This window comes from Anas platyrhynchos, chromosome 3, assembly GCF_047663525.1.
Source record: "Anas platyrhynchos isolate ZD024472 breed Pekin duck chromosome 3, IASCAAS_PekinDuck_T2T, whole genome shotgun sequence".
NCBI classification, from domain to species: Eukaryota; Metazoa; Chordata; class Aves; order Anseriformes; family Anatidae; genus Anas; species Anas platyrhynchos.
Genome location: NC_092589.1, coordinates 25,182,244 through 25,208,437, shown reverse-complemented (window position 1 = coordinate 25,208,437; position 26,194 = coordinate 25,182,244). Strand labels below are relative to the sequence as shown.

Genomic DNA, 26,194 nt, shown 5'->3' with positions numbered 1-26,194 from the left:
ATTCAATACTAAAATATTTTATACTTTAATATAAAATATTAAAATTTTGTATGCTTGATGTTTTTAATTTAACTTCTTACATGCATTTTTTTTGTACTGGGGAATCAAATTCCTTGCCTGAAAATGTGTTCAATATTTTAGAAAGAAATGGGCTATAAGTATTTGTTTTGATGATTGTTTTCATAGATGTATATAATACTATAACCTATATTAAAATACAAAAATATTGCAATAAATTGCAGCGCCTACTGAAATTGTAGTGACATTGAATTGGAAGTGAAATTCGGTTTATAGCAGCTTGATATTAGAATTGAATCATCTGGTTTGTGTTCTGTGACTGAAGTTCCCAACACCGAATGTTTGTGAAGGGTGGACGTGGTTCTGACTGTCGATGCCCCATAAATCTTGCAGGGAACACCATTTCTTAGCTGTTGCACTTGTATGTTGGTGTAGAGAAAAACTGAACATGAAGTTTTAAAAGCCAAGAAGAGGAAGCATTTTTTCAATAAAAATCAAGCTGGTGGGATTAAATGTGAGTTTAGAGACTTCAAGTAAACTAAATCTATACTACGCTTACTAGACTAAATCTATACTACTAATGGTTACATATTATTTTCATGCTATAGATTTCTTTTTGGAAAAAGTGGTGAAACATTGAAATTTGGCTTTGTAAGAGTTCTTAGCTGTTAGCAGACTTGTTATCAGCCAGAGAATGGGTCTGGAGGGAGCTTTCTGTCTGCCACACCCAGGTTTCTGAACCTGACTGTTGGAAAAACTTTCAGAGGATTCCTTGTCAACTCACTATTGAAAAGACACCTGTTAAAACTGTAGAAAGCGCAGGGAAACAATAGAAGTCAGCACTGTGGCTTCTAAACATTAGGAAACCTCAGTGGCATTAGGGACTGAGTACAGCTCTTTTTTTAAGGTATAGGAGGAGTTTATGGAAAGTTATTCTAAACAGCCTCAAAATCAACACCTCTGGGCTTTGTAATGTAGTTTTGTTCTGCCACACTTGTATAATTTTTAACATTAGAGACTGCTTTAGCATAACAAGCAGTGTTATGACACCAGAAGGTGTTTGAAGTACTTCTAAAAGTTTTGGAGGAAGACAATTTTCTTTCTTATTCAAATAAAATAACCATAGCTGCAGTAATATTTTTTTATGCAAACTTGGGCAATTTATTTACAGGTTCAAATAAAAGTTGGTATACTGAAACCAAGGGCATACTGTTGTATTTCACTTTGTTGTTTGAGTCAAATGGCTTGCACAGGGCAGTAACTTGAGCAGGCACTCTGCAGACAAACAGACCTTGTGTATCGTACCAATTTTTTAAAAATTAAATTTGTTGAAATTGTAACCTCTCCACATGTGCTGTAGTCAAAACTTATAAAAAATAAAAATAAAAAAAAAATGTAAATTTTCATTGCATATCCTGATGACTGCAAATGTTGCTGACACATGCAAATTCTGTTTGTCTAAGCTTAGACAGTCTTCCTAAAAAATCGTCTGTATTGCAGAAGGGGAGAATGGGTAGTACCAGCCACATTCTGAGGCAAGGAGCTTCCATACGCACTTTCCTACACAATTTTCTTCTGTTTTCTTGCAGACAGATTCAGACTGATCTATTACAAAAAGTAGAAGAAAAGGTTTTGTATTTCCTTTTTGTCCTTTACATACACACCTAGCATGAAATTTCATTCATGGTGGCTGGAGCCCTAGAGAGCAAAAACCAGTCTTGAGAAGCAACACCAAATACCACAAACCCAAAATAATAGAACTTTAAATAAATAAATAAATTCAACCTTCAGTAGTCAGTTGTTTGAATTTAGTTACTAGTGCTGTCACAAGATGTTAAATATCTCTACAAATACTACATACCTGAAGAGAGCTGATGTCTGATTTCTTGGGGACAATGGTGAGTTTAATTTGCTTCAGCATTTGTGTTACTGATAACTAGAAATATAAATTCGATGTGAACTGCAGTAGCTGAGAAACTCATGCATGTATGCTTCAGCTGCTCTGCAGAGACAGTGTAACCTCTGGTGAGGTGAACAGGTCCTAAATTGCCAGAGTAGTGATTGCCAGGCACCTACAGATGTTGATTCTGGCTAAGGTCCTTCCTCCTGTATAACAACTCAGAGACAAGAGCGTGTTGTGAGGATTTTAGTAGTCAAGTTGGCAGCGCGCTGCATGTGAATAAAAGCTCTGCATGCTCAGGAGTTTTGTATCCATTTACACTCCAGAGCTTTAAAAAAAGCAGATAAAGGTCCAGACTATTTGAGGCAAAAACATGATCTTTCTTATCAGCTGGATCACACATCATTTGAGTAACTACAGAAGAATGAGTTCCCTGATGGCCTTTACAATCTGAAACAACTGAAACTTAAATAGAATAATACCAAAACCAAATTGATCAGTTTTATTATATTGAAAATCATTGAGAATTGCAATTAATTACCCGTTCCTAGACCATTCAGGGATTGGTTGTTTCATTTTAAGAACAAATCTTTCTGAAAGCTTGTGGGTAAATGATACCCACTATGATAAATGATGGTGGTGATAAATGTAATGATAAATTAAAATAATTAAATTTAATAATTAAATAATGATAATGGAAACATCTTGATGTTGATTATTCTTCCTCGCTCTTCTCCTTTCTCAAACTTTCCTAATTTGTTGTATATAAATGCCTCCTAGGAAGATAAAGGAAGGATTTTGTAGAGCTTATCTCTATGTGTATTACACCGTGTCATATTTGAAACTTGGAATGTGAATAGTTATTTCTGATAACTTGCCTGAAATCTTTAGGACTAATGTGTTGGTTTTGACCTTGAAAACACATACTTCAGTGTCTTCAGCATATGGGAAACACTCAGTTGGGAGAATTATGTTGCAAATCATGCCCTCTCTCTTTTATTTATTTATTCTGGTTTGCCAGTAGCCTTGAAAGTCTTCAGTGTACTTTGTGGCAGACATGTATCTAAGAAGGCAGGATATTCTACTTAACCATAAAGAGCTCATTCTATAATTTGTTATCCTGGGACTTAGAATTAATTAGGTGCCAGCTCAGAATTTACCAGGAACATTTCTAGACATGATTGCATTTGTAGAACTGTTTATCCCAGGCAGATATGCCAAATATCAAATCAGTTGGGTAAGTGCGAGAGAAAACAGCGAGAACACTTCTAAGGTTATAAAGCTGTCTGGTGTTGATGAGATATTCTGAGTTGTGTGTTTCTTGTGAACGCTTTTTCTCCATTTCCTAAGCAATGTGAGCGTGAGTGCTTAGGTTCTTGCTCTGCTCGTTTCTTCCGCCTAAGATGTTAAAGGAAGTTGGGATATTCTGGTCATTAAGGCTTTTAATGCCCAGATTGAAGGCTGTGATGGAGAACATGATCAGAGTCGCAGATGGCATAGCACACTGCTTTGGGCCCCCAGCTGGTGCTGTAATTGCATATTAGTTCAACTGTAACTTCAGGTCTTAATACAGTTGTGCATGCTCTGAGTGTTTCTCAGACGTGGGACTGGAGCTGTGGTCTAGGAACACCCGAGCCAAATCCACAAAATTTGTTTGAAAAATTAAATTCATTTGGCCGGTCGATTCTTGCTCCATACACCATCCTAAATGGCAACCTGCTGATCTGAAAATGAGATGACTGCTGTATAAATGTGCTATATAGGTGTTATCTATGCGAGTTATAACCAGAATCACTATCTGTCTATCTAAATAAATGACAAAAGGTGCTGACTCGTGTCACTGACCGAGGTAATGTTGCATACAGAAGGGCTCTGTCCACTCCTGGAGAGTTTCCGAAAAGGGGCGCGTGCAACTCTTGGCTGAGGGTACGCTCTGCTGGTTGCACAGCTCAAGGTCTGAGCTGTTATGCACAGAGACACTCTGAACTACAGAGTTAAGGAGCAAGTGTCAAGTTTATCTTGACAAGCCTAACTTTTTCAGGAACTTGTGCGAGATTTCATTTTTCTAAGTATTTCGTTGCATGGTTTACTTTATTTTCTTACCCCCTGTTGCTTTCTTATGTGTGCTGCTGCCTTCGCAAGTGATTTCCTACTTTTTGTCTGCAGGTAATTCCGCAGTCTAAAGGGTACTTCTCTGAACTAAGCTCTCCAGAAACCTAATTAAGGTTAATTTTTCCGTTTAGATTTCATCTACCTCCATTTTATTATTTATTTACATGTTTTTATTTTAGATGCCAAAAACATAGTGCTTATTTTCCTTTCCTCATTGTTAGTTGGGTAACGATGAAAGATAGCCCCTATCTGTTCTATGGGATCTCATGTATCTTGCTATCAGGACAGACTTATTTGTGTCTATGCTTGTATGGGCCTGCGTCATCTGAGCCAGGTTATTACAGACAGTTCCCATATGACAACCAGCAGTTAAAACTCATTTATGTACTCTTTTGTGACAGGCTGTTTATTGATATGCTTGTCACAGAAAAGGGGGTGTAATGGCAAATCTTAAATTCACAGTTACCTGCAGAATATAGGTTTTTAAAAACATTCCTTTCATATTTTGGGGTAGATTTGCCACTTATTAATTAATAACTTCTTGGTCAGATACTGGTGATGATACTATTTGAATCGTTTTGACGAGGCCAGTATGAATGCGGGTCGGTACGTAAAGGAGTTGAATTTCTGTTTTATGCATCTCTTTTTTTAAGTACTATTTTGGTATATGTGTTTTTAATTTTGTCTGAAGGCATTCCCTCTTGGTTTATACTGCTACATAAAATAACTGTCTTGTATTTTCACCAGCCTGCTGCATAAACTGAATGTCTTTACCTGAAGCACCATTTTTTGTGGTGTTCAAGGTTCTGCTTCACCTCTGTGAAGGCTCCTCTGTTTCTTACCTGCTGGGTTAAAGGCCATACTGATGCTCACGGTGGGTCCCCCTATATGCTATGTTTTGTAAGGACTTGTGAACGTTCGGTCTATGCTCCGATTTCCAATTGCTACAAATGCTGACTTTCCACCAAATCAGCTTACTAATTCTTTTCTGATCCCTGTTAACCAGGAAGAGGTAGGATTCCACGTTGCTGCTCGTTATTGCACTAGTTTCATTTTGATATATTCTTTAAAATGACTGCTGAAGTTGGGAAGTTTTTGGGGGGTGTTATGGTGAGGAACAAAAGGGTAAACTGTGCCATCTCCAGGAGCAGCATTCCTCATCAGTAGTCAGGCCTGATTCCACTTCAGCTAAAGTAATACTTAAATATTTGTTTTTAGAGAGAATTCTTGCTGTTGTAGCTTGTCAGGATGTGTGTGTCCCTACTTGCTTTAAGAGATACTAGCTGTTAACACTGACTGATGCCTCTGCTAGCACGAGGAGCTCTGTTGCCATATCTAGATTTAAATAGACACAGCATCATGCTGTGATGCTGACTACTGTAAGGAAAGCAGCTACTGACATTCAGACTACTGTTTTTAATGAGGCCTGGAACTGATTAGTCTGTCTAGATCACTGGCAGCCTTTGATCAACGAAATAAGAGCTGAAGCAACTAGTTTCTAAACCAAACCAGAAGTTTGACTGGGTTATGCAGAGGATTCTGCTGACGGCATGGCTAGCTGGTTAGCTGGGCTTCTGTTCTCCTGCTGCCTGAAACAGCCCTTCTGAAGGTTTCCAGCTTGTGATTCACTTCTGGTAATCAGAACCTTGAGTTCCCCCAGCTTATTTTTTTTTCTTGTTACAAATCTGTCAAAATTCTGATTTTTGTAAAAGTGATGAAGCACTTCTGCAGACCCCTGTGTGTGAGTGTGAGAAGGGGAAGAACTGCCTGAGTAGCACGTGCTGCTCCCAGCCTGGCTTTGTGTTATCCTAACCAGCACGGTGGCAGATGGATTCAGAAGTGTACGGGCTGATAAATAGGGTTAGTCATATGATTAATGTGCACTTACTGGCATGTAGTGTCTGAGAAACCCTGATGGAAGTCTTGAAAGACTTTATCTCAACAGTCTTGCTTGATTATTTTTTTTAGATTTTTTTTCTAAAGCAAATGACTCACTTCATACAGGCAGTGAATGCTTTTTCTGTATAGGAACAGGGAGAATGAACAGTTTTCCTTTTTGCAATAAGACTGAAACTTTATAAAGACAAAACCAGAAAAAAAATGTGTGGAAGTTAAAAGAATATAATTTCCTTAAGTCTGTAACAAATTTGGTAGTGTTTTATGGAGTATTGCTGTTTCATTTCATGCATACAGGTGTGTAAACTCCGTTCCGTTGACTTTGTTTCATGTTACATTAACCAGATCTTACGGCTAAACTTCACCCTGTGATTTTGGAGAAGTGCATTTGGACAATTGTTTATGCATATATGGAGAATGGATTATAATGTGTGAGGGACCAGCGGAATGAGCTGTGGTTGTAGTGTATACCCACATATGGCATAGAACATAGGAAAAGAAAAATCTTTTATTTCTGTGTCTGCCTGGTTTTGTTTGCTTACTTTAAGCTAGCAGTGGACGACATGTTGCAGGATGTGAATGTGTAGCTACCCTGAAAGTGCAATGTTGTGTGATTGTGTGAAGGCCCTTGTCTTGCACGTTGCTTACCTAAAAGAGGCCTTTTGTAGGGTGAGTAACAACTGCAGATAACCAAATGAAACAGCTCTCTGTAGCTGCTGTTACCAAGCTGCATGCACATCAGAGTAGTAGTGTATGTAGCCTGAGTTTAAAAAAAGCAAACAAAAAATGACTCCCCCTGCCCTTTGTTGGCAGTCTGAACTTGCCAATGCCAGCAGTAAATACAGCCTGTCTTGGGGAACACCCCAGGTGGAGAGTAGGATTCCCAAAGCTTTTACAGGAGGTGAGATGAAGGACGCACCCTGCGTGGTTTAAAGATTAAACTTCTGAAAGTACAAGTTAGAAAGGTGTCGTGATGCTAGAGAAACACAGCCTAGTAGTAAAGGCTATAAATAGCAGAACTTTGTCCTGTGCCGTGGAGTTTAAGGTATCTTAGCACTTAAATGACTATTGCAGGGAACAACAAAATGATGATTAAAAAATAATCCAAGACGGCCTGGAAAAGATGGTTTCTAAATTGAAGATATAGCTGCAGAGGAAAGGTAATACAGCGGCTAAACTGGTCTAGGATTAAGAAAGATGCATTAAATTTCTTGATCCATAGCAGCTACCCTGTACAATGAATAAAGGTCTGTGGGATGCCAGCTGGATTGTGCTGCTCTTATACTTTAAAACGTTTTCCAATAGTTACTGCATTATTAGATGAACTAGTGAAAATCCGTCTACAGATAAAGCTTTTTGGCACTTCCAGTTAATACAAACCTAAACAAGGGGTGTACTGATAAGGAACCTTGATTTTCTAGCACAATCATTCTTCAGCTCACCTTTGCATTACAGTTACTCAACTAAATACTTTATTAGCACACATAATCAATGAATACGTAATTATGTTTTTAAATATTCATTTTCCAGTTGGAGTTGATGAATGATTTCTTTCCTTTTGCAGTTGGAAAGCAGTCATTAGTATAGGTCTCCAGCTGTTTGTGCTTCTGCTGTATTTTTAATACTAAAACCTCAGAATAAAAGCCTTAATTGGCTACAGCTGCTCTTCTGCTTGGGCTGCTTGTATTGGTGTTCTTTGCACTGAATTTGTACTTCAAATTTAATAAGAGGAGTTTGCTTATATAATAATTCACTGAAGAAACAGAAGTAAAAAAAAAAAAAAAAGAAAAAGATTAGCAGAAAAAAACAACTACGAAGTAGTATTAACCTGTGCACTACTTTTGGTTTACACACTGTGCTTTCAATGTGAGCTTAGGTATAGTCCGTTATACTCCGTAAATATGAGAAGATAGAATAACTGGCATCTAATTGTAACTGTGGTACTTAAGGAGGGAGAAGTGTCTAAACAGCCCTTCCAATTTTGACAGTAACATAATAAACACACTCTTATTGGGTCTGGTTTTAGGTCTTATTACAATGTTTTGAAAATTAAAGTTTCCCTTTTTTTTTTCCAGTAAAGGAAGCTGGAAAAAAACCTGCTTTTTTTCTGTGCCCTAAAAGGAAAAAAAATACTTTTGTCAGAACTTTAAGGGACTTCCTGAGCTGTGTTGATAGTACTATTGTGTATAAAAATGTGTACACAATGGAATTTGTTATATATTTTATTATGCATATAATAGAACATTAAAAAAACATCTCTAGTCTTTTTTTGAGTAATGTTGTTTCCAGGTTTAGCTTGTTCTCGAGTCCAGTCTTGTGCCCAAATACCCACGGAAATTTACATGCAGAGATTTGGGTTTGTTGAATAATTGTTCATGCCTGTTCGTACAGATGTACTGTGTGTACAGATTGGTGTGTGAAGGTTTTGCATTGCAAGGACTCTTAGGAAGTAATGTCCTTTTGCCATTATAACCAGCAAATGAGATGCAGTTTGCTTTTAAAACTTGAGGATAGAGGTAGTAATGGAACAGAAGGTCTTCAAATGAACACGAGTATGTCCTTGTATTGCTTTAGTTCTTACTGTTTAACAGATTAAAACATGTGAGGTTGATGTTATTGCAAAAATGAGTTAACTTTCCAGTCTTAATTCAGGTTTTGTCTCAACCTGAATGTTTGTAAAGCAGAAAGAACTGAGGAGACAACTGAATACTAGTGAAGCAGGAACAAGAAACCAATGCAAACAGCTTCTTGTTGCTTAACTTGGTAACTATTTTTCTGGTATGAAGGTAGATCTAAGATAACATTTAAGAAGCTAACGCACAAACCTCCTAAAATGGGGGAAACGTTACAGTCTTAAATTACACTATGAGCTGCTTTCTCTGGAAAAGCCGTGGATATTAGCAACACCTTTGGGACCAGTTTTATAAATCGTTGATCAATTTTAACTAATGTGAGTGTGCATCATGTTTAGTAACTCAGATACTTGTGTTTTCTGCTACAGAGTAAGAGTGTTCTTCTTTTCCCTGTAGGGTAACCACTTTTTATAGAGTTTTGGTATAGACCATCTATTTAAGAGACACAAGATGTGTTGAAAAATAGCCTGTCTTACAGAGATGACAATTCAAGTGTCAGTTTATACTAGCTGCTCTACATGGATTAAAACCAAAGGCAACCTTCAAACAAGTGCTGAGAGTAGGCTTCTGCATGGATGGACGTGTGTTGAAGGGCCGCGTGGTGCTGCTGCTTCACCTTCATTGCGGTAGGCATGTGATTGAGCAGGTCAAGCTCCTACTTAATGGTTCGTGGTGTGTCTCAATCATCCCTATTTCTAGGACAAAACATTACATGTATCAAATGCACAAATGTTAACGTTAATTATTTACTAGATTGAATTAGTTACTGCCATTGTCTGTTGGTGTTCAAAGCTGAAAGTGGGTCATGGAGACTCAAAATACTTTCACAGTGGATTCTGGCATTGATTTTCATATTTCTGCTTATGCTGTACCTTCTCTAGTAGTTGGAGAAGAGCAGAACATTTCATTTTGCCTGTAGCCTCATAAAAATAGAAGTAACCTCTCCGTGCTGTTAGTTACAATAGCACCGGTATTTCAGGAGAGAGTGAATTCCTCCAGCAGCTCTTGAAAAAGGGTTTTCTCTTTAAATCAAGCATGACTGCCAGAAAACAGTGGCTGTGTTTTTAGATCAAAACAGCCTTGCCACCTTGTCTTCAAAATGATTCACTGTTGAAGCCAAACTTCATACTTCAGGAAACACTGAAATTTTTGCTGTTTGGCAAAAATAACGCTGTATGAAGGGTATTCAGAGGTAAAATGATCACAGGTCTGAATGATTAAGTTAATGATTAGGTTAAGTTGCATTTAAGAGTGTTCAAAAGTGTACTTAGATCTAAGGGACTGGGTTTCAGAAAGGCAAACTTCAGTACCTTGATTGAAGTATATTAGAAAAACTTGCTGGAAGATCTGAGGAATTGGGAGGGAGGGTAGTTGGGGCAGGGCTTTCTTCAAGTTAGGATCTTAAACCTTGACTGACTTGAAACTTGACTTGAAGGGCTTCTGGAATTGCTAACTTTTGCTTAACTGACTGCTTCAAGAAGGATATTACTAATAACTAGGCTATAGGAGTGAAAAAAAAAATCGCTTGTTTAAAAAGTGATGTTTAGAGACTAAATGGTGTGGGGAAGAAATAGGATTTAACATAATGCTGGATTAAACTTGATAAAGATTCCAAAAGTGTGTGTGTGTGGCAGGGGAAGAAGGGACTGATAAGGATGTTACAACAGTTTGCTGTGCTGCTGTGATGAAATGCCAGGTTAGGAACGTTCATCGTATTAAGTCTTTCAGATAGGGAAAATCATCACCTCTTACACGTCCTTCAGCATACACTTGTCACTTTCTGAAGAAGAGTATGATGAAGTGGAGTAGGCAGAGCAAGAGACCAAGCTTTTAGTATTTCAGTTATTTCAGGGAATGGAAGGTATTTCACAATTGACTCCAGAAAATGGATGTGTTACTTTATCTTTGATGCTTTGTTACTGCTGTGAAAAACAGAAAAACCCATTGTGCTAGATAGGGCATACTTTCAGAGAACATTAGCATTATTAACATGATGGATACTTCCCTGGTTTTGCAGTTGTATATACATCTCTTCAGTTTTTAATTCTTCCCTGGATTTCTTGTAAATAAATCCAGTGCCCTATGAGCTGCTGTGTGAAAATGCAGACAACTTCTCAGTTCTTACACTTTTGTTCTAGCAGGCCGTGAATCAAGTGGGTGTTTGAAATATACAGGAAAAAATGCTGTGTTTTGAAATGGGGTTTTTCTTATCCATCGTTTCCAAACTGGGGAGAAGCATCTCTCTGGTGAGCGTATTTTCTGTGTAAATGACGTGCGGGTTTCCTTGTGACCTCTCTTCAAGGTCTGCTGCAACTGCGTGGTTTGATTTGGGGCCAGCTTGGAATAAATAGCAGCAGAGAGTGCAGTGCATCCGCTGCTCGTTGGTAGCAGGCATGGCGTGTGATGAGAGATGGGCAGTTTCTGGAAGCAGCGGCACTGGTGAGGAAGTGGAGTTAGCCATGGTCTGGGGCTGCAGAGAGATGGCTTCACCCAGAGGCGTGAGAATGGCACCTGTCGGAAAACAGGGAGTTGGAGGAGTTGGTCACCTTAACCAAGGACTGCGGAGTGAGAGGTATTGCTGGGTCAAGAAAGTGTAATTGAGAGGAGGAAGGGAAGGAGAGAGGAGGTGAAAGAATGGAGCAGTTCCGGCAGGTAGCGCAGTAGAAGCGAAAAGGGAAAGCTTCGTGTGAGGGCAAAAGGAAGAGAAAGTGGTTGTGAAGAGCTTTGGCATGCAGAAAAGTTGGACTGATCTAACCAGTTATTCCTTGGAACAAACAGTTGAAGAGTATTGTGATCAGCAGTGTCAGGTATTTGTCCAATTTCTTTTTTGAGAAAGAATTCCCTTTCACTTGTGGTTCTAGCAGCTTCCTTTGTTAACCATCTTGGTGTATGACTGCAGTCCTTACTGATTTCTTTTAGTACTTGACTAAACATCTTAAATTCCTAAAATCTTTTCCTCTGCCTTCCTCCATTCTCTAGACATCCAGAAACATTATTCATTTGCTTCTTAAAAAACACACTTCACTTTTCCTGCCTTACTCTATTGAGAGTACCAATTGCATTCCCTTCTGTGTGGTGCTGGGTGCTCCTTTACAAAACAGAAGGAGGAGGAGAGGAAGCATGCTGGGATTGTGTGAATATTGCCTATAAGAGGTTTGGAGTAATCCTTCCACTTCATTCTTGAATAGCAGTGTTTCAGTTCAAATAACGTGCCCAAATTTTTCTGTCTCACTTCGCTATACCTCGAACAGTTCATGGGGTGTGTATTTAATAGTAGAAAGAATTATGGAAAGTTCAGGGAGATCTATAAATGTTTGAAGACTGAAAACTTGGTTCCTTTGATGTAAAAAGGAAAAGTACTGAGAGATTTCCTTCATCTGGATCTTACCAAATCCTTCAGTTCAATGTTGTTTTTTTTTGTTGTCTCCAACTATGGATGGACCGAGTGAGAACACTAGTGTTTTGTTTCCCTTTTGTGTAGAGACTCAATGAGCCGCTTTGCTAATCATAACAGCATTTTATGAAGCTATTTTAGACTATTTTAAATACTTATACATTTGTTTTGTAGTACAGGTCAGTGCTATAAATAATTCATGGTTTATTTAAACCTCTCTGTTTCAGACATTAAGCATTAGAACTGCTGGAGCTCTATAAATGAACGTCTTTGTGTCCTACACAAGGAGAGGCTGGTTGAAACCGCAAGTGTGAAATGTGTGATGTTAATCTGTGGGAAGAGCAGTCCAGTAAAATGAGGCACCAAAACAGTAATTGTTATCAGTAAGGAACTTCTGATGACACACCTGCAAATCAGTGGGACCTCCTCAAAGAGTGTTTTTTTTATTTTTATTTTTATTTTATTTTATTGTATTGTATTTTCTAGAGCTGTGGTGTGATTTAGTCAACACGGGAGTTCTGGGAGTTCACCTGCAGCAGTCCCCTGCTCACACCAGGCCGTTGTCAAAGTTAGGTTGGGTTGCTCAGGGCCTTGTCTATCTGGATTTTGAAGTCTTTGAGGATGGAGATTCCCCAGCTAGCTTCTCTGGCAGCCTGTTCTAGTTTTTAATAGCTCTACTGGTGCAACTACTTGTTTCGTGGTTGAAAGCTCTTCTTTTGCAACCTTTGACCATAAGTCTCATCCTTCTCTTGTGCACTTCTGAGAAGAGTCTGACTGTTCTCTGTAATGACCTGTTGAGTGGCTGAGATTGGCAATGAAGTGCCTGCCTTTTAGCTTAAGACTAAACAAACACAGCTGTCTCAGCTTCTCATACATACTTTCCTCTAGCCCCTTAATGTTTTTCTGTTTGGCCTTAATGTTTTTCTGTTTGGCATGCTCCAATTTGTCAAAGTCTTCCACGTACCAGGGAGCTCCAACCTGGACACTATTCCAGATACAGTATCACAAGTGCTGAATGGAGGGAGATAATCATTTCCTACAGACTGGTCGTTACGTAGTCACAGGTGCAATTTTCTCTTGCCTTTGAATTTGTTGAGGCTTCTGTCAACTGGTTTCTTCAGCCTGCTGAAACTCCTCTGAATCACAGCTCTACTGGTCAGCATATCGATCTCTTTGGTTTGGGGCCAGCCATCCACGGGCTTGCTGCGATTGCATTCCATCCTGCTTTCCTGGTCATTAACGAAGACATTAAACAGGATTAGCTACTGACCCTGAGACGTTCATTGGTAGTAGCTTACCAGTTGAACTCCTTACTGTAAGCCTCCCCCCCCATTTTGTAGCCCGAACAGGACTACAAGTCTGTGGAACGCTGTGCCCAAAGCCTTGCTAAAGTCAAATTGAAAGACATCACTCCCTTTGGCAGAGCAGATCATCTTGCCATGTATCCTCTGTTGAAAAGGAGCCCCTGACTTAAATTTCCTCTACCACAGGCAGTAAGTACTCAGTTCCTCCAGACTGCAATGAAGCAGGTGCACCTGGGAAGTCTGTGAAGGAAACCTGTTGGTAGAGACTGAGGCAAATATAGTCTCATGTAGTCATGTAGACATGTAGTCTCTTCTGTGTCCTTTGCAGCCAGCTAGCCTGTCTTGTTTCTGTTGTGGATCCACATTTTCTTTGGTTTGTATTGATGTCAATGCAGTGAGCACTGAGTGCAAAGAGCAGTTGTTTTTAAATAGGCTTTATTTTGTATTTTTTAGGTGAAAGTAAGTTTTAGAAAGGCATTTCATACAACAATCTTGCTTGTAATGAGCTGTGAATTGTGTATTTGTATATTAGCACCGGGGCTGTAATGTCTCAAAGATCAGCCACGTTCACTTTACACAGTTCTGTACATAAGAGGCATCCATAATATTAACTAGGTTATGTAAAAATGCTACTATCACACTATTTCGAGAGAAGATGAGCGTTATCTGGAAGTAAAATGAGTTACGTGATCTACAGCAATGGGAAGGCAATGACGGATTCTATTGCAGTGTTCAAGGACTCGGATTGCCCTGGGAGTCTGGGCTTTGAAAGCTGTGATTTGTACCATGTGGTGAAAGCTTAAGAAACAATGTGTGGTTATTTTTTGTTAAAACACATATAGAAAATTAGGAAATGTATGTTAAAAGTCATAAAATCGTCAACAACCATCTATCTAGCTGCTAAAGATGGTGGTCGTTTTTCATGCCCACTGAAGACCTTACATAATATGACTAGGCTCAGATTCTATGAATTATAGCAAAGAAAACAATGAATGATCAAAAATAGATTATTTATAGGAAGGAAGTATCTGGCTAGCTTTTGTCGCTGGTCTTAAGCTAATGGATTTGAACTTAACAAGCTATGATTCTTCCTTTTCAGTAGAGGTAGAGATTTTACAGCTGTTATCTTTGTTCAATTATAGCAGACTGGTGCTTACAAATCAGTTCAATCCCAGATTGTGCTCTGGAGCTTGTTTTTCCATTTGCTTTGTCAAAAAGTATACAAACCGAGAATCCTGATTTTTCAGGATGTTATGGTTTTCTTTATAAAAATTTGGTATATGGTATATTTCCACAAAAATTTGTCTCAAGTTGGATTGACAGACCACGATATCAATCTTGTGCTCCTGTTTCACTCTTGAGTAAAACTGCTCTCCAAGCAATATTAGCCAGCCTGTGACACTAACCTTTGGGTTGCAATGCCACCGTATTGAAAATGCGTTGAGGAAACTTAATCTATTTAAATTACTGCGTAGATTCTGCATAACCTTCTACTGTAAGTAAAGTCATAAATGCCTTTCAGAAATATGTTTGAAGAATGAATGGAAAAATTGATTTGAGTGCAATAGTTTCAGGAAAAATATCTGGATAAAATAATTACCAAGAATGCCATATTGAAGAGAACACCCTGTGTAGGAGGATAAAAGAAAAAAATAATATGGATGAGTGCATGGAAGAAGCGTAACCTGAATTATCCTCTGTCATATTTCTAAGGAGACTAAACATAAGGTTATATTTCAACAGGGTAATAAGAATGTCTAGAAAGATTATTCTTCCACCCTCTCCTCACTTACAAATCCATTGTAATTAAATAGCCAGACCGTGTGTTCCCTGCAATTGCGAAGAGCATCTCTGTAGCCTTCCCATGTTGCTTGACCTTGCTTCCAGTGTCCGTATTCTTTCTTTTTCCACCTAAACTCCAGATTCCTGCTTAGCCATGCCAGCCTTCTTCCTCATCTCCTTGACTTCCAACAGTTTGGAATTATCCTTTTAATGTGCTTTCTGGCTGCAAACTTTTGCTTCAAAGATGATGGTATTTCTTTTAGTAAAACTTAGCTTTCTGATGCTATTCTCCCTCTGCTCCTGTGCTTTGGATCTGAAACTTTAGTTACTTCTAAACTTCGCTCAACCTGTATTGGATATGGTATTCATTTTTGTGATGTGTATTTGCTAGATGTCTTAATGTCACCTTCAGTTTGAGATGAAAATTGGAACGTTGACTCCACAGATGGTTTATGTAGTTAAGCTTGGGATGGGGATTATAATTACTTATGTGTTTATATACATTAATATAATATTATATACTGTTAAAAATGGTTAATCATATATAGCTAGTTCCATGCTACCCAAAATACCCCAAATCCATGTTTGTGATTCTGCTATTACTAATTCCTGTCATTGCTTTGCTTTTATTAAGGTTCATCTTCATAACGTGTCTGTTTCTTGCTTTGACTGTCATCATATTGTCTGTTAAGTATCCTTTATTCCCTTTGAGTTTGAATAGGTTAAGAATTAACACATACATTAATTTTTTTTCTGGAATCCACCTATCTCTTTAAGATAAACCACATAAAACCCTAGTTAATACATAAATCAAAACTTTACTGTGTTCTTCTTCCTATTGAAACTCTTCCATGTCATTTCTGTGGCTTTTTTTTCCACTTCTTGCACTGCTTGTGTCTGAAACACATTCTTTATTCCAGTTTCTCAGCTGCCTATTTCAGGCTGTTTTAATGTGTGCTTTATCTCAATACTGCTCATTAAAAAATAATAATTTGTACAGAAATTTTCAGAAGATTCATATTTCTAATTTATTATGAATTTTGAGCATCTGACTCAGGCATGTGTTTTCAAACTTTAATGCTGAATTTTATGTTAACTAGCATGAAAAAACCTACAGGTAGAACAAAATTGCCAACTCGAAATGACTGCATGTCCCCTGCATAGTGTACTTTTGTGTTAAATGTGGTTAAATATTAAAAAAAAAAAAAAAAAAAAAAAAAGAAAAAACATGGGTTATAAATTGGTAATGTCATGATGAAAAATACTGACTTTCATTTGAGATTAAGCTGTTCAAAATAATACTTTTTTTTTCTACCTGAGCGTCCTGGCATGTTTTTCTTAGTATTTTTGATGGTCACCTGCTGCCAGGGAAAGGTTTGCTGCTAAAATTGTGAAACTGGAAGAACAGATTTTTTGGAAGAGAAATTTATTCGTAAATTACTTGCTGTAAGAACAGCCTGCTCTTAAATTAATGTGAAGTGATTTTACGCGTGAGTTGAAAAGCAGTTTTCTTTGTGGAAGGTGTTTATTGAGCAAAGGACGTTTAGTTTCAACCAGCTGTATACCAACTAAAATTCTGGAACGTGGTGTTGCAGGATACTGTGCCAAAAGCAAGGCTGCACTTCTTTGCAGGCTTTTAATCCCAATGGTTAGATTCCGCTTCCCTTGCTCCTTGGCAGTAGTGTTTTTTAATTCTAGTTGGGACTTTCCCCATGCGGATTTCCCTGTAGTTTCTCGTGTTGCAGCTAATTTGTGTTCTGAGTAATTCATGAGAAGAAGTGGGAGAGATGAATGATTATCCCTATCAGAGAATAAAAAATGGGGGAGAGGAATGAATCTGTTATCAATCAAAAGTTTTTCTAGTCAAAGGCAAGTACTAATTCATGAGAGCTGTTAATGAAGCAATGTGGAGCTACTCCCTCTGCTTCTACCTCCCAGTTGAAAGATAACTCTTGCAGGAGTTTGACCTGCTATGAGAAATCAACAACCACTCAGGTTCTCAGGGTTTTGTAGTGTCAGGAGAAGATTCTGCATGGAAATCGGTCATTAGGTACATAATCTGGTCTCAGATTGCTCTTGCTCTAAAGCCTTGAGTAGCAAGTTCAATACTGTACTGTCTGAGGTCCTGGAGTGGACAAGCCACATCATTTGAAGCTGGATGCAAGCAACAACAGGACTTGGTTCCTTTTGCAGTGCCAAGCACACAGTGCTTCGTGCAACAACATATTCAGCCAGGTTTTTGCAGTGCCATACAAAAAAAAAAAAAAGGGAAAAATAAGAACCCCTCTAACTTACCAGTTGAAAGGTATCTTATTTGAGGGCATTGCAAACTTTTTTTAAAAAAAAAAAACAAAAAAACTTTTAAGGTGCTAGCAAATAACTATTGAGTTAAGCTGAATGAGCCATTTAGAACACATGCCAATTTGGTTGATAGAAAGGAGGATGCAGTGCCAAGTACGTATTTTTTTAATAGTGAAGTGGAAAACATACATTTTCATTGTATTATGCCAGTAGGGGTTCAGGAACAAGTGGAGAAAATCATCTTACAAAACACCACCAAGACATAAAACTTGATATTTGGACCAGTGTTCTGTTGCTTTATAAAAATGTGTATTTACAGATAGCAGTATTAGAAGTGTGTGGAGTTTTTCTACCTTTTGTGCCACAGTTTGAAAATCCTAAGTAGGCACTTGATGAGTCAGCATCTTTCCATTCCTTTCTGCCCTACAAAGACTGCACAGTATAAGAAGGTTGTGTTTCTATGAATTGAGAACATATGAGCCAAAAAAAAAAAAAACACTGAATCACCAGAAGTAGTAAGTAGTGGGATATGATTTTCAAAAAATAAACAAAATCCAACCCTAGTTGTTACATCACTAAGACACTAAAGACTGAAAACCTGAACAATCTCAGCTTTCCCTTGCTTTGGTTCATACGTTTATTTGAATCACCTTTCCCATGGCTGCAATTCTGCAGTTTTCCATATGCGTTTGAGCATTGACATCACTTTATCATTTTCTCTACCTCAGTAGAGGGGGAGGAAAAACAAGCATTGCCTTTTGGGGCAGGTGGGGAAGGCTTAGGTCAGCAGACTTTGTTGGTGTCACTGTGCACTGAGCTGAAGGATTTGGGATGTGAAAGAAGGACTGCGTTCCGTCTGGGCGAAAGAATCGTGTCAGTTAGGGTTCAGTTTGCTGTGTTTTCTGAGCTTTCCATATGATCTCATCACTGGAGGTGGAAAGTATATTCTCCCATAAGAATAATTTTATACTTACGATTCCTTACTACTATGTTGTGTGTTTTTTTTCTGTGAGCTTTTTGAGTGCCAGACCTCCCCTTACTTGCCCCCACACCCAACAAAAGCCAAACACCCTGTCTTTAGCTTTATATAGTATTGCTGTAGGTGGACTTATCCAGAATAATGGTTGGGTTTAACCATCAGTCTTACAATTTTGTCTATGGAAGAACTGTTCTTAACATATATTTATCTAGCTATTTGTCAAGCTGTAGATTTTAGGAAGAGATTTATGCTTCGCCTTGCTGAGGTTTGGTAAGCACTGTTTGGCGTGAATCCTCCCTTGTCTAGATATAATTTCATACGCTTAGTTTAGTAAATTTACTTGGGAAGAGATAAGCGTTTGATTTTACTTAGTTAAGATTTAGATCGTCACTTTGGTTCCCCAGCCCGCTTCCCCAGTAAGTTGGCAGTCAGCTCTTGAGCAGCTGTGTGTCTTGGCAGCAGCATGTCGAGCTGGAGAGAGCTGCCTTCCCTTATTCTCCTGCGTACCCCAGTGAACATTTCTGTTGGGGAGGTATAGGCTAGGCCAAGTATAACTGTTACAGCAGTACAAAACATAAGAAAATGAAAAAAAATTGTAGAGGCAAGCAAACAAAGGATGCCTTTGAAGGCCTAATGACATGGCGAAGAGATGAAGACCTTTTCCTTTTGTTCTGGAATGTGACCATAGAGAATTTGTTTGTTTCCCTAATCTGTCCATAAAAATAAGTCTTGTAATCACACCAAAATGGTTTTGATGCAGTGAAGGCACATGGGCATTTAAAAAAAAGTGTTGTGGAATTCATGTATAAATACTGAGGTGAGTGAAGACCTGTCATGTGTTGGAAGTACACCAGAGAAGCGTAATAAACTTGGAGAGCAAGAAATATAGCAGGCAGCCTTGTGATTCATTTGGTTCCTGCACCTTTGAACTGAAGTTTATGTACAGTAGAGGAACAGAAAGGGTGTAGGGTCAAGTTTTAGTGACAGCCCTTATGTTAAATTTTGCATTTTCCTAGGAGAGGGTGTATCAGGGACAGCAAACTCAACCTTGTTTTTTTATTAGACTTGTCAGGGATGTAGTAATGAGCTACTTGTATAGGTATTGATTTGGTGTAGTCCCTTCAGGTTAGTGGAGTATGGATCTTATTTTTAAAATGTGAGTTATTTTGGGGGACTTAAATAGTTAGTTTATGATGTCTAGTTGCTGCAATGTAATGTGCCGTGCTCAAATGCTGAACTGTCACATAAGCGCTGAAGAGAAGACCTAAGGATTCTTATTTGCTAAAGCTCACGTATTCATGCTCTACTTGAAAAGTAAAAAGTAATCATTTTAGCGTGTAGAACTTTTGCTAAGGGAAAGAAGGGAAAGAAATTGGGTTAATCTCCCCTGCATCTAGTAATGTACAGTTATTGAACCTTGGGAAAAAAGCTAGCACACCGTGGTGGCTTAATTTGTTTCTGGTGGTGGTAGTTTCATTTTTCTGTCTTAATTACTGCAGGCTGGAAAACAGAGTGATGGGTGGGGGAACTGCTAGCTGGAGGGGAGTTTCTTATCTGCAGTTTGATACCTGGATTTGAAAATTATAGATCAGGAACATTAAAGGATTAGCTTTAGGATTTGTGTGAAATGATGGCAGGGTGCTTATTTTGTAATAATAGAATAGGTCAACTGGAAATCGTTCATATTTGCCATTTTTTAAAGGATGTGAATCATCTTGTATCTTTATATGGGTAAGAATAACCCACTACTATTAACAAAATTCTTTCAAATGGAGCATGAAATATTTGTGATCGAGACTTTTGTGTGATATTTCCAGTTATAAGGCATAGCCTGGGAAGCGGAACTAAGAATAGTTTGAACAGTTGTTAAAGAAAAGCTAGAAATGGTACTCAAGGTCATCTTATTCGTGCTCATGGATTGTGCTGCTTGCATACCAAATAGCTGTAAAACGAGTAGTATTAAATAAAATTGCGTAAAAATAGAGCTTTTGTGAAAACTTGGACTTGTGGAAGGACTGTGACAGAGCAGAGAAAAAGAAGGCTAAATTTGATGGTCTGTGCTACTAATTAAGTCTGCTCATTTACCATTACTTAATCATTCTTTGGTTCTACCTTGATTATTATTGAAACATATTGGCTTATACTCAGTGTCTCCATTTTTTAATAGAATCTAAATGAAGTTTTGTCTGCCACGTGACTGTGAATCTGAGGTGCGTTTGTTTTTGTTTTGATGAACACTGTAAACGTAATGGCTCTGCTTACAAATCAGTACCTAGGTCCTGTCATGTCACCTGGGGTTTATCATGCCTGCGTTGAATCGAGATTAAAATGTAGCAAAGCTATGTTTTGGGTTCAGAAATTGTCTTAAGTTTTCTGTAATATTACTGCTATGTGTTTTAGCAAACCACAATTATTTGTTTTGTGCTTTGTGAACAACGCAGAGTCTTTCTGGATTTGAACATTGGTAAGATAGTGATGTGCCAGAATCCTCTAAATAGAGAAATCCAGTATGTTCTTGAACTGTCCTTGACAATATGTCCAATTGTCCAATGTTCTTGAACTGCACATTTCTATTAACTGCGAGCAGATTTCCTCATTTCTACTTGAAAACCATTTAAGCATTTTTCTAGTTGTCGTTGTTGACTGCCATGGCAAATGTGGTAGAAACTGATGTAATGTCAGTGTTAGTTTGACTGGTGCTTTGTCAAAAACATTATTATTGAAAGCTTACAAAACAGCTGGACGCACTGCAGTATTTTCTTGTTCCAGGAAATGGAAAATGAGATACTGGGAAATGCAGCATTTTTTCTTTAAAAGATAGGTGAGGGGAATTTGTATTTCCCCACCTTCATGTTTTATGAACACACATTTCATTACTGTCCCTCTGTAAGTTATGAAAAATGCATGTCTCTTCAGTCATTTCCATTCTCCGAATGGCAGGCCACATTCCTTGCAAGCCAGACAGCTCGTGTGTTGTGGATAATACTGGGTCTGCAGGAATGCAATGTTCAGAGAACTTGACTTACTGATAAGAAACCATTCTCTTCTATTTTTATTTCCTCTCTGCACTGGACATTTGCTCTAAAGACAATTTGCATAGTTCCACCCTCGCCCCTCCTAATTGTGTGCTTATGGTATATTCAGCTTTCTTGTGTTTTTATTATGATGATGCTCATGATATGCTCCCTTCCAACTTTAGACTGCACCTCATCTTCCAAATGACTGTCCACAACTAACCCTCTTTATGGCAGCAATAAACTCTCCTGATGATAAAATTGCAGCTTTAGGTCTTCAAGAGAACTGTTCCTGAGGGAGGAAATAAAACATCTAGATGTTGACTGCTGCAAAATGTCAAAACCAAAAATTACTTCATTTGTGAGCAGATGAACTTCAGTGTGCTGAACTTCATCCTGGGGTGTGTGTGTGTGTATATTTTTTTGAAATACATGCATACACTTTTGAGTCCTTACGCATTAACAGGAACTAGGGCCTTTCAAGCCTCCTCTTGTAGAAGTAATCGCCCCTGGAAAACTAACTGTATGGAGCTAGTACAACTACACCTTCTTTGTTCTTCAGTCTCTGTGGACAACTTTGTATATGGTTTTAGCATTTATTTAAAATTCATGGTTGGTGGTGAGGAGAAAGGAAAACATGTATGGAGAAAACTGCTAAGAAAAGGTGCAAAAAAGTAAATCGCTTCTTGATCTTTCATTAGTCGTTATGCTTTCTTTGTCGTGGCCACAGGTTTTCAGAATGAATGCCTGTAAGCAGAATGTCAAAGTGCTAGCATTTGAATTTATGAAAGAGGACTGTGCGAGAAGCATTACTTTCCTTTTTCAAGTAAAAAGGATTTAACCAAGAAGATAATTTGTCTTAGGTAACTTTTATGTTCTAATCTAAATTGCTTGCATTTTTAACAGTGAACAGAGTATCTGCCAAGCACGAGCTGCTGTAATGGTCTATGATGATGCCAATAAGAAATGGGTACCAGCTGGAGGATCAACTGGATTCAGCAGAGTTCATATATATCATCACACAGGCAACAACACATTCAGAGTAGTGGGCAGGAAGATTCAGGATCATCAGGTAAGTGAATCTCTGAAAAATCTGAATAGAAATCGTAAGCTATTTTTGTTATTCTTCTTGACACTAAGAAATAGGTTTTCAGTAATGGGAATTGTAAATAGTAAACTTTATTTTTAACTCAAGTAATGAAAACTATTACTATTTTTTCCTTCACCAGTGAAGTGCCTCATGCCTTCAAAGCAACGTTCTTGTATGCTCTTTGCCATTCCTTCCTACATGCAGATACAGAGGGTAGGGAGGAAGACTAGTATGCACGTCATCTGGTTCTCCTTTAGCCAAAACGTTAGTCTAAGAACTGATGTTCTTCCCTCTTTTATGCAGTTAGCTGCAGTCTACTTTGGTACCAACAGTTCTTTTTTTTTTTTTTTCTAGCTGTTTCTGTATTACAGAAAGTTGGATACCTGGTTTCTCATTTCCCCTGATCAGTTAATTAAAAAACCCTTTAGATATTTGGTAATGCTGATCAACTACCACTTTGAGAAGTAGAGAACAGAGTAGTAATGATTACATCTTAATTCCCTTGATGAAGAATTTAATAGATCTTGATTAAATGGCAGACTAGTACTGTGTTGTGAAATATGAACAGCCTTGTGATAGCTGGGGTGGAGTTATATCTATTATCTTTTTGAGTAAAATTTCTCTCACCTTCTTTTCTTGATCTTTTATCAAGAAAACCTGAGACGTAGAATGATAATCTCACGTGTGATCTGTCACTAAACACACATTCCAAGGAATAAGTAGCATCTGTGCATTTATCTGAGAACAAATATATATATTTTGCCATTTACCAGTAGATAAAGCTGAGAGGATATGATTATCCAAGTGCAATGCGATGTTCTTAGTGGTTGGCTTGGAGCAAATGGTTGTGCTGCTGGCTAGAATTCACCAGCTTTTATGTGAGCCATAACAATCTTGCAAGATGATACCTTATGATGCATAGAAGAAATCCATGTAAACTGTTACTGAAAGCACTGCAAGTGAAGGGGTTCAGCAGCCAGAGTAGGAAGGTGATAACTTGGTTAGAAAAATTCTCACAAGTACTCTGAAGTTGATGGAAAACCAAGGTGGTTTCTAAAATCCAAATGCATGTAAAGAAACTGTTGATGTTCTACATTGCTGTTAGGAAATACTGCATCATTTGAAATGTGAATTATCAACATCAGTAGTTTAAGCAGAAATACCTTACCGAACATTGTCCATCTTGTAGATTACAGGACTTGAAATTAGCCCACATGGTTAAGGAATAAAAACTAAATGAAGCTGAAACTTGGGATGAAATAGCACTTTAAACTACTTTAATTTTTCATTATTATAGGTGGTAATAAATTGTGCCATTCCGAAAGGACTGAAGTACAATCAGGCTACACAGACCTTTCACCAATGGCGTGATGCAAGGCAAGTCTACGGTCTGAATTTTGGCAGCAAAGAAGATGCCAATGTCTTTGCAAGTGCCATGATGCATGCCTTAGAAGTATTGAATTCACAGGAAGCTGGTAAGTCTCTTAACTCCACATTTGGAAGATTGATCAAATAGAGATGAAAAAAATGAAATGTTTATGCATAAAAGACAGTAAGTCTTAGTAAGTCTAATCATGATTCAGCCTCCAGCCATTTTGATGATTTGGCTGTTTTGTCTGCATAATTGTTGCTGCTTAACAGTGATTCTGAACCTGATTGCCACCCACATAAATGGAATTCTTAAAAACTGAATTGATTTTCATGGTATTTATTACATGTAGAAACTTGCTGACTTATTTTGTTAAATAAGCACCTGACCAAGAAATTTATAACTCTTAATCACAGTACTTTTCAGTCTTCAGGTGGTGTCTATAATATATTCTAGTTAGACGTTACAGGAGAAGGATCATATAGCACTGGGACACACACAGGGAGTTCTCATTTTATGAGACTTCTAGACTTTTGTGTTCATGTAACCAAAGAGTTCTTTTGTCCTCATTAATCTTTAAAGGTTGCCCGTGTAACAAGAGAGAGTATTTTTGTGCCAGGTTTCTTTCTCTTGTGTAGAAGAAAAGTTGTGGATAACCTTAGCAGGGCTGTCTCAACTACAGCAAAAAAGGGTGACTTTATTAAGTTCCTTTTCATTCTTATAGCTTTTTCAACACTTGCCTTTAGAAACTAAGCTAGCTAGACCAAGCAGTGCTGTTATGTAGTAAATGAGGCCAAAAAATAAAGGATACTTAGAAGTGTAAGGCATCTTTTGCCAGATAAAATAATGCAGTTGTGTATCACATTCTCCTGCCTACTAGTTGGATGTTTGCTCCTCTAAATCCTCCAGTTCTTCTTTCCCTAAGGGCTATTTGATTGTAAATATTTAATGCACTCCAACTGTTTATTATCTTGCAAACCAACATGATTGGTTGTAACCTTTTAAGTTGTCCAAATTGTGAAGAGAATCTTTTTCTCCTTCCTGTGATTTTTGACTTGGTAGTAGTAGGTGTAGGTGGAAATGTGTTAACTGCATCAGAAACTGGTGGTTGATGCTGTCAGTATTGGAGGAAATAACTGTTCTTATATAACTTTTGTGAGCCAAGAAAGAATGTGACTGGTTCATACTGTCTATTACTGACCTGTTTCACAGGCGTATCGGTGCTCTAGCTTCCATCAAGATGAAATAAAAAGCAAAGCTTAACATAACATTTCCTGAAAACGCTTATTCAGATGTCTGAAGATGATTAGCTATGCACTGCTGCTTGTAAAAACATTCAGAAGCACGCATATATAAGCTTTTTGTAAACCCATTATCATTTTCTAACAATGTTGAAAGAGAAGTCTTCATAATTTATCATCAGTTGAGGGGTTTGTTAGTGTATGGTCTGCATGCTAAATATTTTAACTCTTATCAATGTAAGAAGTAAAAAGAGATGATTGAGCAACCTGCTCTAGTGGAAGGTGTTCATGCCCATGGTGTGGAGGGTTGGAATTAGTGGATCTTCTAAGGTCCCTACCAATCCAAACGTGTCTATGATCCTATCTGTCTGAACATGACCACTAATACAAGGAAAATATGATACTGAATGGCTTGCAGTTCAGAAACAAACTAATTGGACTCCTTGCTCTAAGTTAATGCATTTCTTATATCTGCAGTTGGATGTTACCGCACTCTCTCTTTTGAAATTATATAGTCTCCCTCTCCTGAATATATTTGAAAAATGTCAATGGTCTTTACTGGCATTCTTTGAAATTTTATTGAGGGTTTCTCTCCCTCTAGTGGATCTGCAAAAGCAAAGAAGTGGTGCATGTAGCACAGAGTACAGTGACAGCCTTTTTGTCATTCTAATGAGTTTAGAATGCAGAGTGAAAGTGTTTGAAGTTAGAGTAGAATAAAGCCATAACTGCAACTGGCAATTTTCTTATTAAAAAACAACATGGTACATATGTCTCAAAGGACTATAAAGTGATGGCTGCCTTGTCAGTGGAATTGCTTGAAATATGCTGCACGTCTAGTCTTTTCTCCCTGATCTACAGTACCTGAACATGTGATCGTTGTATTTTCTTTTAAGTTTGAACTCCACTTATTTAAATAAATACAAAAGTCAGTGGGTTTCCACTCAGTTCTGCTTTGAACGGTTGTATTAACGAGCAGCTATGCAACCAGACCCTATTCCTCTGGCTAGTTGAGCAGACCGTAGGCTACCTGCACACCAGAAAAGAAAGACAATATGCAGGAGTGTGTATTAGCCTGGAATATTAAGGTAGGCTACTACAGCTACAAACCCATACCGCATACCTTTTAGGAAATGTACTCAAAATCACAGAATCATCTAGGTT

At 38.0% G+C, this 26,194-nt stretch overlaps 1 protein-coding gene across 17 annotated transcripts in view; it reads left to right on the top strand.

The window, feature by feature from the left end:
• Positions 1 to 26,194, top strand: part of ENAH (ENAH actin regulator) — a 111,017-nt gene that overhangs the window by 44,543 nt on the left and 40,280 nt on the right. For all 17 annotated transcript variants that reach the window (XM_072035545.1, XM_072035548.1, XM_072035549.1 and 14 more), the window contains 2 exons: positions 22,240 to 22,405; positions 23,721 to 23,898. In XM_072035545.1, coding sequence (XP_071891646.1) covers positions 22,240 to 22,405; positions 23,721 to 23,898 — 344 coding nt within the window. The remainder of the gene's footprint in view (positions 1 to 22,239; positions 22,406 to 23,720; positions 23,899 to 26,194) is intronic.